This window comes from Lactuca sativa, chromosome 1 (assembly GCF_002870075.4).
Source record: "Lactuca sativa cultivar Salinas chromosome 1, Lsat_Salinas_v11, whole genome shotgun sequence".
Lineage (NCBI taxonomy): Eukaryota > Viridiplantae > Streptophyta > Magnoliopsida > Asterales > Asteraceae > Lactuca > Lactuca sativa.
This window is the reverse complement of record NC_056623.2, coordinates 67,537,217-67,554,685: the sequence shown is the minus strand read 5'-3', so window position 1 is coordinate 67,554,685 and position 17,469 is coordinate 67,537,217. Positions and strand designations below refer to the sequence as shown.

Below are 17,469 nucleotides of genomic sequence, written 5' to 3'. Positions count from 1 at the left end.
TATAAATATTAAATTTGTAAGTCAACCAGCTACAAATGCATAAAACATATTATATATGAACCATATGTTTGTTATAAATATTAAATTTGTCTGGCAACTTTGTCCCTGTTTCAATAAAACGACAATGTTGCTCTATTGAAGTTTCTCAACAATTTTAAATAAAAACAAGAAAATATTGCAAAATTAATCCCTATGGTTTGTTATTTTCATTGGTTTTGGTCCCTCAAGTTTCAAAATTATAAATTTCACCTTTATCAATCATTTTCATTATGGATTTGATCTTTATTAAATTAAAAATATGTTATATCATTTTCATTTGTTTTTCTTATTAAATAATTTTAATATTTGTTTTTCTCTCTCTTGACAGTTGACACACACATCAGAAAAAAGGTACACCCACTTCCCCCCACCCCATCCTACTTGTTGCATCCCAACTGGAAGAAGAGCTGTACGATAAAAGATGGAGGGAACTTTTGGTGCCATATCACACACTCTTTTTGGCGAGCTATTTCATCCCTTATAAACCCAAACCAATGTTCTTAGGATCTGATTGAAATTTTTTTTAGTACGGTTTATCATTTTGTACTGTGACCCGTAATATTTAAAAGTTTTTAGACCTTTTGAACAAAATTATAATTTATTTTGTGAGATCTTAAAACGATCCTATATAATCTTGACAGCCTTGGTATCTTAAATAAACCTTATGATTTGATTATTTTTTTTATCGATATAAACCTTATAATATAGTTTTTTGATATCTCAAAATTTCATTTCAATCTATACTAATAATAAAAGAATAGTCATTTTGGCAAGTGTCATAATATTAGAACTCCTAATTAATATGATGCCACTTGTCATTCTATTAATTCTTCATTTTAAGTTATTTGTCAATATATTTATTCTTTATTTTAAATTTTAAATTTTATATTATTGTTTTCATTAATTCAAAATAAAAAGAGTCTAATATATAATTCCACATATTTATTTGAATCAATAATTATAATTTTACATAACTAATAAAAAAATCTCTTAATTAATAATGTATTTAAACTTTTATATAAAATAATTGATCAATAATTTTGAATTTATTTAATTAATTTTATAACTATGGTTTCACGGGTTATAAAACATAAGAATTTGTTTTTCAAAATGTGTACCATCAAAATATAAATTTTGTTTTGTTTATGTTGATTTTCTGCACCTTTTAATATTAAGATTCTCACATATTCCAACAACCATATTCGATCGGGCATCCAACCCAAAAAGAACAAAGAGATTTTACATCTTTATATCCAACCGAAAAAGAACCAAGGTAAAAATATAATATTTTATTAAAAAAAAACATTATTAAAAAAATGGACGAAAAGTTAAAAGTGCTCTGCAACTTTATGCAAAATCAATTGGTGAAGAAGCAACTAAAAAACAAAATATTCAGTATAAAGTTTTTAGTTATCCATTTTAAATGTGTTTTATATATAACTGCAAAAGATAATAATAAAAGCATAAACCACCAAAAAGCCATTCATATTCCAATCCAAAATCAAAATTGTCTTCAACAAAAACAAACAAAATAAAGACGCCACCGCCTATCAAGCACCCAAGTACGAACACGAAACCGCAATAACACCACCATCACCACCGCTAACCAAACACACAAACCGACACACGACACCAAACGAAAATTAAAATACGAAAAACAAACCTTCCCCTTCCCCACCAAAATTCATTTCTTCTTCGCAGCAGCCTTGGTGATCTTAGCACCAGTCGGATCCTTCTTATCCACACTCTTGATAACACCAACAGCCACCGTCTGCCTCATATCCCTCACAGCAAACCTCCCCAACGGTGGATACTCAGAAAACGTCTCCACAACCATAGGCTTAGTCGGCATCATCTTCACCATTCCAGCATCACCATTCTTCAAAAACTTCGGCTCCTTCTCAATCTCCTTCCCAGACCTTCTATCAATCTTTGTCAAAATCTCAGCAAACTTCACAGCAATATGAGACGTGTGGCAATCCAACACCGGAGCATACCCGTTTCCAATCTGACCCGGGTGGTTCATGATAATCACCTGAGAAGTAAAACTCGCAGCACCTTTAGCAGGATCATCTTTAGAATTCGAAGCAACATACCCACGCTTGATATCCTTCACAGCAACATTCTTCACATTGAATCCAACATTGTCACCTGGTAGAGCCTCCAACAAAGCTTCATGATGCATTTCAACGGACTTCACTTCAGTTGTTAAACCGGTTGGGCCAAAAGTGACGACCATTCCGGGTTTGATGATACCGGTTTCAACCCGCCCGACTGGAACAGTTCCAATTCCACCGATTTTGTAAACGTCTTGAAGTGGGAGACGAAGTGGTTTGTCTGTGGGACGTTTTGGCTCGTTGATTTGGTCAAGAGCTTCAAGGAGAGTAGGGCCTTTGTACCAATCGAGATTTGTTGACCTTTCAATCATGTTGTCACCTTCGAATCCAGAGATTGGGACGAATGGGATTTTGTCAGGGTTGTAACCGACTTTCTTGAGGTAGGTTGAGACTTCCTTCATGATTTCATCGTATCTGGCTTTTGAGTATTTGGGGGTGGTGGCGTCCATTTTGTTGCAGCAACAGATCATTTGTTTGACACCGAGAGTGAAAGCGAGGAGAGCGTGTTCACGGGTTTGACCATCTTTGGAGATACCAGCTTCGAAGCCACCGGTGGTGGAGTCGATGATGAGGACGGCGCAGTCGGCTTGGGAAGTTCCGGTAATCATGTTCTTGATGAAATCACGATGGCCGGGAGCGTCGATGACTGTGCAGTAGTACTTGTTGGTTTCGAATTTCCAGAGAGCGATATCAATGGTGATACCACGTTCACGCTCGGCTTTCAGTTTGTCGAGCACCCAGGCGTATTTGAATGAACGTTTGTTCATCTCAGCGGCTTCTTTCTCGAACCTCTCGATCACACGCTTGTCGATTCCACCAAGCTTGTAGATCAGGTGACCGGTAGTGGTTGATTTTCCAGAGTCAACATGGCCGATGACGACGATGTTGATGTGAACCTTTTCCTTACCCATGGTTTAACAGCTGCAATTGATCAAACGAATACAACTCAAAGTCAATAACACGTCTATGAAGATAAATCACAGTCAATAACACGTCGATGAAGATATCAACAAATTAAACAAAACATTAGCAAACACGATCTGCATGTATAATAGCTGCTAATTTCCACGAAACAAAAACTATGAAGAATTTCGCAATAATTAGGGCTTAAAAAGCTAGAAGCTCAGCACATTGTGTAGATTCGAGTAGCAGATGAACAGATTTTAATAAATTTGACGAGAAACGTTCCGTTGAACAGAAATTTGTGAACACGAACAACTACAGAAAATGTATTATAACAGTAAACTTCTAAGATAAAAAGGACTATGACTAAACAGAGCTTGTATAAAGCATTAGCCGATTGAAATATCCAAAACAGACAATGTAGATCATAATCAAGAACATTGTCATAAACACATAAGATAATCACGTCATTACGAACAAAGCAGTGTTCAATTTCAACAACACTACTTCTATCATAACGATAAACAAAATCGAAAGAAAAATCGTACATATCTCGAAGCAACTCAAAAATCGACAATCAAACGATAATAAACAGTTACAAACATTCAAACTTAGAATTCAGCGACTTTTAAAGATCAAAAGGAAGAGATCTAACCTTTGAGAAACAGAGAATTCCTCTTCGATCAAAGAAATTTGAAGAACGGCGAAAAGAGGAAGACTAAATAGAGAATATAGAACAGAGAGAGCATACAGGGGTTTATATACCGAAGGTTAAGACAGCCATACGCACCCTAAATTCTCTCCCATTTAGGGTTTTTCCGTGACCGTCCGATGTTAATATGATCCAAAGGTGAATGTAGGTTCTGTTCGTTCTCAAAGTGCCACGTCAAATATTTCCAACCTTTTCCGACACCTGGTATCAAAATTAGGAATTGACCGCTCATTTAATGCATACTTGGCTCTAAAAGTCTCGACATTTTCTAAAGTAAATTATAAATTCGGTCCCTTCTTTATACTCAGAGTTACGAATTTCGTCCAAATGTTACAATCTCGATTGAAGAAACCTTTTAGTATACCACACTAAATAACGAAATTACCTTTCTATTAGGTCCACTTAAACACTTGTTCCCTAATTTATACCATATGGATTCCCATAAGAAGTGTATGGTTGCAGATAGGATTTATGATGCAGGATTTCTATGGTTTTGGATCTGCAGTCCGAACAGTAACCTCATGAACCAACTCATACCATTATAGGTCCCATCCAACTAACATACAACCAAGAATCATGGATGTGTGAGTTGGCGTCAGATGGTCGTTACACAGCGGAGGTTCTGAGGCATCATATTGATAAAAATCTCAACTTCACACATGGAATTGATTTATTGGATAAAGGAGGTCTCGCTGAATGTTGAATGTTTTATCTAGAGGGCTTTAACATATTGTATCCCCACTGTTGTGTGCCTATCTAAACGAGGTGTAAATATCGATTCCACGATGTGTGGATTTTGCAACACGGAAGAGGAGACACTAACCATGTGTTATGGGATTATCAATTTGCTATAGAGATTTGGAACTAGGTGTTTAAATGGTGTGGAATACCAGCGATTCAATGTACAAATTGCAAGGAGTTGATGAATGAAATCTCAAAGAGGGTACATGTAAGAAGAAGGTGAAAATTCTCCTGGGCATGTGCTACGACTCGATTTGGGGCATTTGGAGGGCTCGTAACGGGAGTTTTTAACAAAAATAAAACCTCTCCCCCAAAGGTAATCGACTTGATTCAATCTATGGTGTACGTCTGGTTCAAACATAAGGGTAAAAATGGTAATGTTTGTTGGAATGATTGGTGTTCATGTCCGCTTTTGTGTCTGTATTGTTGTTTCACCTCTGTATTTTTACCCTCTTGTATTGGTTGGTTCGACTATCTCTAGTTCCTTGCTTGTCTAGGTCCTCTGTTTTTTAATTAACCATTTGTCGGTTCCAAAAAAAATTAAGAAATTTGCAAATATAGCCATTTTTGTTAATGACATTTTAGAAAAATTGCCAAAAATTAGGCAATTAAGCAAAATAGCTAACCAAATTGTAGACGGATATGAGGCCAAATCACAGATGGAAGTCCATCTGCAATGTACACGTCATTAATGCACGAACTATGCATAAAAGACTTGTATATTTATAGATAGACTTTCACTGCGATTTTGACCAAGTTCATTTGCGATTTTGACCAATGCTAGTATTGATACCTTTTTTGGGGGGGAAACCCTCATTTTTCCATCTCCCAAGTTCGAAAACGCTCTCAGGTTCCAAGTTCCAAGAACCAAACTGTAACATCCCAAAAATACAGGCCAAAAAATTCGTTTTAATTATGTTATTACATAAAACCATCAGTATAAAAACATTGATAATAACGTCTCATGTCAAAAACCAAGTGGCAGTAATCCAAAACATAGTATCATAAAACCATATCAGAGCGTAATCCCCAAGGATCTCATGTGCGGAAAACATAGTATGATGCGCTGCAATCGAGCCGACTCCTTTCCTTTAAAAACGAAGTACCTGAAACCAAAACTGAAAACCGTAAGCACAAAGCTTAGTGGGTTCCCCCATCATACCACATATCATACAATCATATAATGAACAGCTAGGAGATACGGGCCTCGCCCACACTCATGGAGATACGGGCCTCGCCCACACTCCGCTAGCTGGGAGATACGGGCCTCGCCCACACTCCACTATCTCTGAGATACGGGCCTCGCCCACACTCAGCTGCTAAACCATAACATACAAGTATATACAATCATATAACAAACAGCTAGGAGATACAGGCCTCACCCACACTCATGGAGATACGAGCCTCGCCACACTCCGCTAGCTGGGAGATACGGGCCTCGCTCACACTCCACTATCTCTGAGATACGGGCCTCGCCCACACTCAGCTACTATCACATATATCATAACACAAACATACTATCAGACATACCTGGGGTGTCCGAACTACCCTTCGGTCCTAACAACCGAACTTGGGGACTATTCCCCTCCTACTACCACTATCACATATAACATATCATGCCAACATATAAACATATCATCATATACTGTCAGACATATATGGGTGTCTGACCTACCCTTCGGCCCTAACAACCGAACTCTACTACTATCACATATAACATATCATGCCAACATATAACATATCAGGTAGTAGAAAACCTAGATGATATCACAAAGACAATCATCTAATATACAACTCCTACCGGTGGGTCGACATTGTGGCCGTAGACCCACCGCTACTAGAAGGTAACTCACCTCACACTGTTGAAGTCCCGAAGACACAATCCCACACTTGCTGAAGCCCCGCAGACTCGACCCCAACTGTTGGCTGGCAGATTCCTGAACTGTCAACACCAAAATAACACCCAATTAATAATTGGGTCCCAATACATAACCATAAGTACGTTCTTTGGGTAATTACTACATTACCCCTAGCTTGGCTTATTCAAGCCCAAGGCCTAATCTGTAGGCCCAAAGTCAACTAGGAACCAAATCCCAACACATGGCCCAATTTTCCAAATAGGGCCTAGGCCTATACATGGTCTCATTCTAAGGCCCAACATCATATAATCATTAAGGCCCAAACTATGGCCCAATTTTCCAAATTGGGCCCAATTCCCTTACATGGGCCTTACCCTAGGCCCATTAAATTACTCTAGACCATTTGCTTGATCTTGGATAGCCCATTTAATAACCCAATCATCAAGGCCCGATAGAAAGGCCCAACAATAAACCCAAGTGAAATTAGGGTTTCACATAAAATGATGATTAGGGTTAAGTTTCCTACTTAACCCATTAAGGACTTAATCCATTAAGTCCAATATTGCTTAGATTAATTTCCGCCAATGATTATTATTTAATACTCCAAGTTATTAATAAGTCCCGTGTGTCTCGATTAATTCTTAAAGTTGGGGTTTCATTGGCATTAGGGTTTTCCAATCCAAATATTAGCCCATTTATCAATTTGTTGGCCTTTTACGTTAATTATGGCTTTATTGGGCCTATTAAGCCCACTAAAATATTATTAAGCCCATTAGGGTTTCACTAAGCCCATTAGGGCTTCATTGGGCCCATTAGGCTAACAAGGCCCATTAGGGTTTTAGTCCCTTGTCCAAACATCCAGAAACTAGCAATCCCAACACAACTAAGCACACTGCCACCCGACACAGCGGCCGGTGGCGGCAGCCACCACCTCATGGTGGTGGTTAGGGTTTCTTTCCCTTATTCACATTTCTAATTACATTTTACAATAATATGTCGCACCCCAAAACCACGAACGGCGGAAACGTTCAGGGGTGGAGGACATCATGTACAGTATCACAACAGTGCAATATAATAAACAAGCAACAACATCATCCATTGCATTATAAGTAGAGTTTTAATACATGTGTGTTCTTTCATTGTAGTAAGACACCAAAAATATACAATCAAAATAAAAGATGAGACTTGTTTGCTCCGTCTTCTCCAAACCTGGCCATCGTACCTGTCTACTGTTGACCTGAGAATACAAGTTATTTTGAAAGAGAGTATCAGCTTTAAAGTTGGTGAATTCATAAGTAATTAAGGTGTCATTGTCTGGCTTATGAAAATCTATTATGAAGGCCATTTAAACCTTTAATGAAAATGTTGATGTAAGTATGAAAAACCCTAGAAAATCCCTTGCTTTCTATAAGTATGAAATGTAGTCTTCTACCAAGACCCGAATGTTTTGTTATGACAATGTAGTCTTCTACCAAGACCCGAATGTTTTGTAAGTAAAATGATAGTTTTTGCTTCAATTGTTTAGTACTAAAGTACTTAGTCTAACTCATCATTTATGTGAAAGTATCACAAAATAAAGTAAACAGGAAAATGTACTACTGTAAGTGTTGCCACTGGGTACTAGGACTAACACAACATCACATTAAGCAAAATATGTAACCTAATGAACATCCGAAGATTGTCCAGAACAAGTATTAATGTAAGTTGTACTACTGTAAGTGTTGTCACTAGGTACTAGGACTAACACAACATCGCATTAAGCGAAATATGTAACCTAATGAACATCCGAAGATTGTCCAGAACAAGTATTAATGTAAGTGTCATCGCATGGTACTAGGAGTAACACAACATCGCAATAAGCGAAAGGTATAACCTTATGAACAATCGAAGATTGTCCACTTGTCCTCTGTAGCAGCAGTAGGTGGATGGAGGGGTTAGCCCCGGTTATCGATCTACCTAGTATAAGTAGTAACCTTAGACCTCCGTCGATGGTCATCGACCACTGGTGCTAATCAGTGGGGTTCGGAATGGTAAGTCCCGCCAAGATATCCCATTGAACCGGGATAGGAAAGATAATTTACACAGAAAGTACTAATAAATCATCCTCGTAGTTCTAAGTACAAGTGTCCAGGTAAGTGAATACAGGATAATGCACCTATTTAAAAGTGTTCCTGTATGGTATTCATGTAAGTGTGTTCATGTAACAGGTAAGTATATGTAAACATACTCATGTATCATGTAATCCTAAGTAAGTGTACTCATGTATCATGTAAGGTATTGGTATAGACTCATGAATGAACTGACTCTGGTGTGATTCCTTGTAGTAGTAATAATGTTTGATATCTTTTAACTATCCCTATGATAGTTAACTGGAAGGTAATTGGTTGTTTACGTAGGTTTATGCACTCTTGCTACCCAAGAGTATTGGAAACTAAATGAAGGGTGAAAACTATAATCTCTAACATATAAATGAACATATGCGCATAAGTATAGTTTGATTCAAGAAGGTAAAATAATGGTTTTGCAAGATATCTAGGAGTTTTGAACAATAATTAAGAATGACTTGATGTCATTTTAATAAACATTTCAAAACTAATACTTTTGTTATCAAGGTATTTTAAGATAGAAAACCACTTTCTGTGTCACCTTTTGAAATATGTGAAATCTACTGAGTGAAAACACAGTTATAAAATACATAAGATTGATTTAATAACATACTGTTTTCTACTTGTATTCCCCCCCCCCACCCATTAAAACGTTTAAAATCACTTAAAACATTGATTTAGGGGTATGAACTCACTTGTAGTTGGTAGTTTAGATGAATTGGACGGTGTAGGATTGTTAGGCGTCAAGTGAGGACTTGTACACACACTACGATCCTAATGAACATATAATCACACATATATGCACTCAATTAGTCTTAAGTTACTAATTGATAAAGCTAAGACATCCTAGAACATATTAAACACCTTATATAAGTGTTATAAGCCCTAAGGGTTGCATCTAAGCTATTGTGGGACAAGACACTTATGTTTAGGGTTCCAAAGGACCCCATATATGAGTTTACTCCTCATATACCAACACACATGGAGTTTACGGTTGTAAACTCTTGAGTTTACGGCCGTAAACTCCCAACCATGGGTGTATTGTGTGTTTTGAAGTTCCAAATGATTCCTAGAATTATTCCAACTTGGTGGTTAAATTCTTGGAAGGGTTTAAGGCATAGAAACACTCCATTTAGGAGTTTACGGCCCTAAGGCCATTTCCCTTAGAGTTTGCGGCCGTAAACTCTTAAGTATGGGTGTTTTTGATGCTTTCAAGTCTCTTGCACATGTGGTATAGGTTCTAGACTTTTATTCCAAGTATATGAAGGCATTAGGCACACTTTGGTGCCCTTCTTTCATGTTTACGGCCCAAGAACCATGTCTTGGCCGTAAACTCCCTTGGAAAGGTGATTTTGATGTGTTTTTGGTCCTTGATTTAAGTGGGAACAATTCCTAGTAAATGTCCAATGCTTTAGGTGCCTTAAAAGCACCCTTTTGTGCATGATTTTGGAGTTCACAGTCCAAGATCATCTTGGGCCGTGAACTCCCAAACTTGGGTGGTTCTTTGATGTCTTCTTGTCTCTAATACACTTACAAATGAGTCTAAGGCAGTATCATAACACAAGGGTCGGTCTAGACTTTGTTTCGGGAGTTTACCGCCCAAGAACACCTTGGGGATTAAACTCCTAAATCTAGTGATTTAGCTATGTAATCTATGTTATGAACACATTTAAAGCTATATAACACTACTAGAGAGGGGTACTCACGTTTTGGGATAAAAAACCCGAAGATCCATGAGAGAGAAAATGACTTTTCTCTAGTTGGAAATGCGAATAAAGAATGAATTTGGTTCATAATTCTATTTATAGTCCTGAGATATTTTTGGCAGAAAATATTTTTATTCCTGAAATGATTTCTAATATTACAGAGTGTTGGAATAATAGTGTTGCACAAAACCCTAGTGCAACCACTCTCCTAATATCTCCTTAAGTGTAAATCCTGAAAAACTGCCAAACTTATACCCGAAGTCTGTAATTTCACTGAAACTGTTCTAAGCTCTATTGTCTTGATATGGTTTGTTCAGAATGGAAATTTCGGGTTGTCACATAATATATCTCAAATAAACACACACACCTACTAACACACAAACATAAACACGGTGGTGTATGGTGGCAGCCACCACCTCACGGTGGTGGCAGTGGCGGTTCTTGGTTTTCCGGCCACGCAAACTCAACTCCACATCACTGAAATAAACGAACACAAGCACTCTTGCCCGGAACAGCAACACAGCCACCCACCTAGCGGCGTACATGGTGGCGATGGCACAAGATGGAGGTATCAGCAGCAATTTTGCTTTGACAGCCACCACCTTGCGGTGGTGGCGGCGTTTCCTCACGTTCCACCACCCATCAGCACTTCAGCCCACGCGAGTAGAACACATGAACGCAAGCCCGATCATAAGTCACACATCCACCGTGGTCACTTTGGGTGGCAGCATCAGGCAATCGGAGATGAAATAACGACAATAGAACATCCCAGTAGCTGAACGATGTCGAGAAGGTGAGAGGAAAGAAGAGGTGGCAGGCGACTACCCCTACCGAGAACCCTCAGGTCGCACATGACCTCCTCAGCGGCGATTACGGCTTTAGTCAGCAGTCTCAGTGGCCCTTCCGGTGACCCACGACGTCCGACGGCAAGGGTTGTGGTTCGATGGCGGAACAGCCGATTGGCGGCCTTTATTGATCGGAAAATCGGACGGAGACGAGTGGTAGCGGCTGTGAGGTTCACGAGAGGTGATGGCAGCTGAAATAGGTCTTTTATGCTTAGGTTTTAAGATGCGACAAGGGGGGAGGAAGACACGGTTTAATCCCGTGTTCTAAATGAAAACATTGAAGCATTATGACGAGTTTGGCCCCTGACCCCAAAAACTCTTTTCAACATTGATCCAATATTTACCATTCAGCCCCCAGCTTCCATAAATCTTTTACAATATAAATCCAGAATTTACATTTTAACCCTTGCTTCCATAATTCCTTTCACAGTTAGTCCATAAGTTACCATTTGAACCCCACCATCTAAAACCCTTTACAAATTAGGTACGCAATTTACCAAACAGTTCCCCAATGTCTTAATTATAACATATTCAGCCCCTCCACCTCATTTCTTTTAAAAAAATCTTGGTAATTACCACAGAGCCCCTGTCTTCATAAATATTTATAAAACGAGTCCCAAACTCATGCTTTTAACCCTCGACTTCTAAGAATGTGGCAATTAACTCCTCGAACCCAACACCCTTCATAAATAATTATTTATTCTAGGGCTATGAGTCCTTCATTTATTTATTTATTTATTTAATAAACTAGGTGTTAACCCCGTGTATTACACGGGTTGATTATAAAAAATATTAAATATTAAAGTGTAACATTAAATATTTTTGAAAATAAAATTTCGAAATAATAAAGAAGGAAAAACATATTCATTGCAATTTATTGTCACATTTATTACAATAAATACTTTACATATATAAGTATAAGTATTATATGATTTTTTAATTTTAAAATTTGAAAAAATCCATAAATTGACATGTGGATATTATTTATTCTAAAAATACTACAAAATAACAAGTGTCAAAATTAATAAGAGATTGACAAGTGACAAAATTTATCTTCATTTATTAGAGAGGATAAACGGGGTTTTACACAAACAAAAATTCTAAAGAGAACCAAAACAAAATTACTAAAGAAATAACTAATATGCTAAACATTTTTTGCTTCTTTTTATATAAAATATACCCATATGTTACAAATTCATAGTCAACCTTATCGATTTTATAGTCAAACGTAAGGTTTTTTTTAAAATAAAACACGTCAAACAGCATATGGAAAGAGAGCAAATCATAGATGAAATTACTAAATTAGAATATTTCTCTAGTTTTTTGATTTGCTGGAGAGAAATACAAAAAATTACCCATTTTATAGGAATCGTTAAATAGCATATGGAATGACTAAATTAGAATATTTCTCTAGTTCTTTGATTTGGTGGAGAGAAATACAAAAAATTACCCATTTTATAGGAATCGTTAAATAACAGATGGAATGACTAAATTAGAATATTTCTCTAGTTTTTATGAACTATAAATTATTCATTAAAAAATGGGCTTACATGTATATATAGTTATAACCATTTTTTTGTAAAATTTAAAAGGCGAATACAAACATGGTGAAATTTCAATAGTCTATATTTAGATTTGTTTTTTTAAATCAAAATATATTATTGTTTATATGGTTACTAGGTGTAAGACCCGTATATTACACGGGTTTTATTAAAAATAAAAATTTAATATCAATATTCAAACATTAAATTTAATATCAATATTAATTTTAGAGCTCTCATTAATTATGACATTTATTACATTATAATATATCATTCTTTTTCAAGGAAGCATTTATTTCTCTCAATATTGTAACTGAAATAACTTATGATATGTGAACAAATTAGAAAATTACATGTGGAAATAAATAAATTCTAAAAATCTATTAAAATGCCATGTGTCCAAATAAATGAGGTAATGACATGTGGCAGAAAAATGAGTTTTATTTATTAGTATAGATTGACATAAAAGTCTTTATGTAACAACCATAAAAATCACAAGAAATTTAAACTTTTAAAATCAACTCATTTCATAAATTGTTGACAAGTCACAGTTTTCAAAACATTTTTCCAACATTAGAGTCTCCCAAAACCATAAGTCATAGACATAAGGATGTGTATGGTTACGCCTTCGTCTTCCATCGATCATCTGAAGTACCTAGAACCACAACTAAAAATCGTAAGTCAAAACTTAGTGAGTTCCTCCAAAGTAACAACACATAAGCATATAACATATACAATAACAACATGTACTGGGTCCACAACTAAAAGACCGGATTACCCCTGAGCCCACAACATAAGTTTAGCTTGCCCTTTGGGCCCACAACTTATGTCTGACTTGCTCCCTGACTAAATCAGTCATCATACTGAAATACCCTTAAGCCCTCATTACAAGTCTGACATGCCACCCGGTCCTCAGCTCATATCTGGAATGCTCTTGAGCCCTGAGCATTCAGTATGAGTATGGCATGCCCTACGGGACCCTCGACTCATATCAGGAATGCTCCAGGGTTTGTTGGCTACCGCACGAAGTAGTGCGACCTCAACCCAACACAATTACCAAGAACTATCACCCATATAAGTGTGCTCAAAATGAAGACATAATGTTCTTTAAATAAGGGCAACCCTTAAAATTAGGGGTTGAAGTCTGGGCTAGTACGCCCGACATACCACACGTACGCCCAACGTACTAGCTGGCCTTCCGCGATCATACACATTGCATGAGTACATTGCGCGTACTCATATGTGCGTAATCAAGGTTCTAAATGGCATGAGGCGTGGCGTGGTGGCAAGGCCAAGCCTCAAGCTTAATGAGCCATGGCAAACCATGACGTTTTTCAAGGCGTGATGTAAGGCGGCGATTTTGTATTAATTTAAAATTATATTACCACATAAATATAAATTTATATTAAATATGACTACTTTTTAGAAGTGTTAGATCAATAACTAATAACAAAAAGTTAACAAAAACCACAATACTTGTATCTCCGATTAGAAAAGACATAATAAAGAGCAAAAAACCGTGTCTCAAACGAAAAAACACGCGTCATAACACGCCATGGCGCGCCATATCACACCTTTCCACGCGCCACGCCTAATAGCAACGTTATGAGGCTTTTCGTAACGGCGAAGCCACGCCTCACGCCATGACGCACCTTTTAGAACACTGTGCGTAATGCATATGAACAATTCCGCGTGCCTTTTTCTTTAAGGGACTAAATGTGCCACTTTTGATAAAGCTTCAAGAGATAAAAAAAAATATACCAGATTTCAGGATGTTACTATTCTCCCCCACTAGAATCAAACTTTGCCCTTGAAGTCATCCTCACCAAAAGATATTGCTCACATATCTTGGACTCGAGTTCCCACGTCTATCCCAAACCTCTCTGGTGCTGCCACTGAACTTTGACCAGGTTCACAACCTTGTTCCTCAAGGTTTTCAATTTCTGATCCAAAATAGACGCAAGCTTTTCCATATAATTTAGGCGATTGTCGACTTGAATGTCCTCCAAAGGGACCACAACTGTCTCGTCAACTATACACTTCCTTAGCTAGGAAACATGGAAGGTATCGTGAATCTTTCTCAGCTCCTCTGGTAGCTCCAACCGGTAGGCCACCTTGCCCACACGGGCCAAAACTCATAAAGGGCCAATGAACCTAAGGCCCAACTTGCCCTACTTCCTAAAGCAGATAACACCCTTCCAGGGTGACACCTTCAGGAGCACTAGATCTTCCACCTAAAACTCTAGCTCAGAGCATCGTTGATCCGCATAACTCTTCTGGCGGCTCTACGCTGTCGGTAATCTTTGGCGAACCTGTTGTATAAGCTCAGTCGCCTTAAGCACAACCTCCTTGCTCCATATGACCCTCTGTCCCACCTTGTCTCAACAAATAGGAGTCTGACATCTCTGACCATAAAGGAGATCGAATGGGGGCATATCAATACTAGCATGATGGTTGTTGTTATAGAAAACTCAACCAACGGAAGATAGGAGTCCAACTCCCACCAAAATCAATAACACAGGCACACAACATATCCTCGAGCATCTGAATCGTCTGCTCGCTTTACCCGTCTGTATGCAGATGGTATGCGGTACTGAAGTGTAGTCGGGTACCTAACTCCTTATGAAATCTCTTCTAGAACCGGGAAGTAAAGCGCACATCCCGGTCAGACATAATAGACGTCGGCACCCCATGTCGAGCTACCACCTCTCGAACGTAAATCTTGGCTAACTTCTCTGCAGAACAGTTCTCACTGATGGCTAAGCAGTGAGAACTCTTCATTAAACGATCCACTTATCAACACCCCTCACAGTCCTCCGTAACTTTATAATGAAATCCATAGTAATCTGCTCCCATTTCCATAGGGGAACCTCCAGAGGATGCAACTTGCCATGAGGGCGTTGGTGCTCAGTCTTGACCTTCCGGCAGGTCAAACATCGTTATACAAACCATGCCGCATCTCTCTTCATACATGACCACCAATAATTATTCTTCAAGTCGAGATACATATTGGTGGCCCCGGGTGGATGAAAAATCTTGATTTGTGGGCCTCCTCCATCAAACTCCGTCGGTCCACCTGCATACAGTACCCATACCCGCACATGAAGAGTCAAAAAGTCCTCGGTTGTCAATGTCAAAGGCTGAAATCTGACCGGTCACCCGCTCACTTTTCCGATTTTCCTTTTTTATGGTCTTCGATTACGCTTCCTTGATGATCTCTAAGACTGGAGTCATCACGGTCATCCTCATGCACATATCCTGAATCGGGGCACTTGCCGCCCTCTAGCTCAAGGCATCGACCACCATATTGGCCTTGCCCAAATGATACAAACATCTCACAGTAATAGTCTTTCACTACATCCAACCACCTCCTTTGCCTCATATCGAAGTTAGGCTGATCCATAAGATATCTTAGGCTCTTATGGTTTGTATAGATGGTACACCGAACACCATAGAGATAGCGGCGCCAAATCTTGATGGCGAAAACCACGGACGCCAGCTCTAAATCATGCTTGAGATACTTCACTTCATGAGGCTTTAGCTACCTCGAAGCGTATGCTATCACATGCTATCTCTGCATCAACACAACACCCCCATCATAATACAATGGATGCATCACGGTAAACCACAAAGTCCTTTACTCCCTTAGGAGGGCAAGTGCTGGCACCTCACACAATCTTTGGCGAAGAGTCTCAAATGATGCATGCTGCTCAGGCCCCCAACTAAAAGCAACATCCTTCCTTGTCAACCTGTCGAGAGGAACAACAATCTTGGAAAAGTCTCTGATGAATCTCCGATAATAACCTGCCAATCCAAGGAAGCTTCGAATCTCAGATGGAGATCTCGACACTTCCCACTACATCACCGCCTCTACCTTGGCTGGGTCGACCAAGATACCATTCTGATTGACGAGGTGTTCCAAAAACTGAACATCATGCAACCAGAAGTCACACTTGGAGAATTTGGTTAACATTCACCTAAGTTAGACAATGAAATGTAGAGCTACAATGTCTTTTACATCAAATATAAATCAGAATTATAAACATAAAAGAATGATATTACAGTCACCTAAATTAGATACAATAGACGTTCTTCAAACATCAAAACACATAAGATCTACTTATTTCTTCTTAGTTGCGTTGTGAATATCCTAAAACCAGTCTTTTTATCATCTTAAATAAATGAAAAGGAAAAAACGTTGAAATCAGTATATCTCAACCTTTAATGCATCAAAACTTCACAATCTTATTCTTAAGATAATAAATGGAGATGACTCAAGGAAAAAAAATAAGAAAACTTTACAAATGAGAGTGCTCCTTCCTTTTATGCATCATAAAATTGGGAGAGTACCAATTTGGTTTGTTTGGGGTATTCAAAATTTGGTTCTTCTATGCATTTAGTTAATAACATTAGTCCATAAAGATAAAGGGAAATAGACGGTGACGGTAAACTAGTGGTGGTGGCGATTGACAACCCAGAGACCGCACCAAAATCTCAATTTAATCCGTAATCGATGGTGATTGACAAACCAAATAATCAAACTTAGGATATTTTTGAAATAGATTGGTGATAAGTTCTTTGTATTTGAGGGTTTGAACAAATATTCCAAGTTAGACTCGTCAAGAACTAAACAATAGAAGAAGAAGAAATTTAAATCCATAGGAAGAGCATAATAATCCTAGACATCACCATCTTTGTTAAGAAAAAATATAGAAAACCTCCATCTTTGTTAAAAAAAAAATCTAGAAAACCTGCTATTAAGGTTATAAAGCTTCAGCCTTGTAGAAAAAACATGATTTCAAAATGAAATTAAATTCCTCGTTCTCATTGTAAAGCTATCATTGATTTCAGAAGAAAGGTAGAGAGAAATCGAAGTTTTCATCATATGAAGGACTTGGGAA

General features: G+C 38.0%; 1 protein-coding gene across 1 annotated transcript; it reads right to left on the bottom strand.

Moving 5' to 3' along the window:
* Window positions 1-1,505: 1,505 nt before the first annotated feature.
* LOC111915199 (elongation factor 1-alpha 1) lies at window positions 1,506-3,873 on the bottom strand. The gene is made up of 2 exons (XM_023910869.3): window positions 3,715-3,873; window positions 1,506-3,077 (listed from the first exon to the last, which is right to left on the bottom strand). The coding sequence occupies exon 2, from the start codon at window positions 3,065-3,067 to the stop codon at window positions 1,724-1,726; it is 1,344 nt and encodes a 447-aa protein (XP_023766637.1). The 5' UTR covers window positions 3,068-3,077; window positions 3,715-3,873; the 3' UTR covers window positions 1,506-1,723.
* Between the last annotated feature and the right edge of the window lie 13,596 nt (window positions 3,874-17,469).

Coding starts and splice junctions, on each gene's coding strand:
- LOC111915199 (XM_023910869.3), bottom strand. CDS start 3,067: ATGGGTAAGGAAAAGGTTCACATCAACATCGTCGTCATCGGCCATGTT.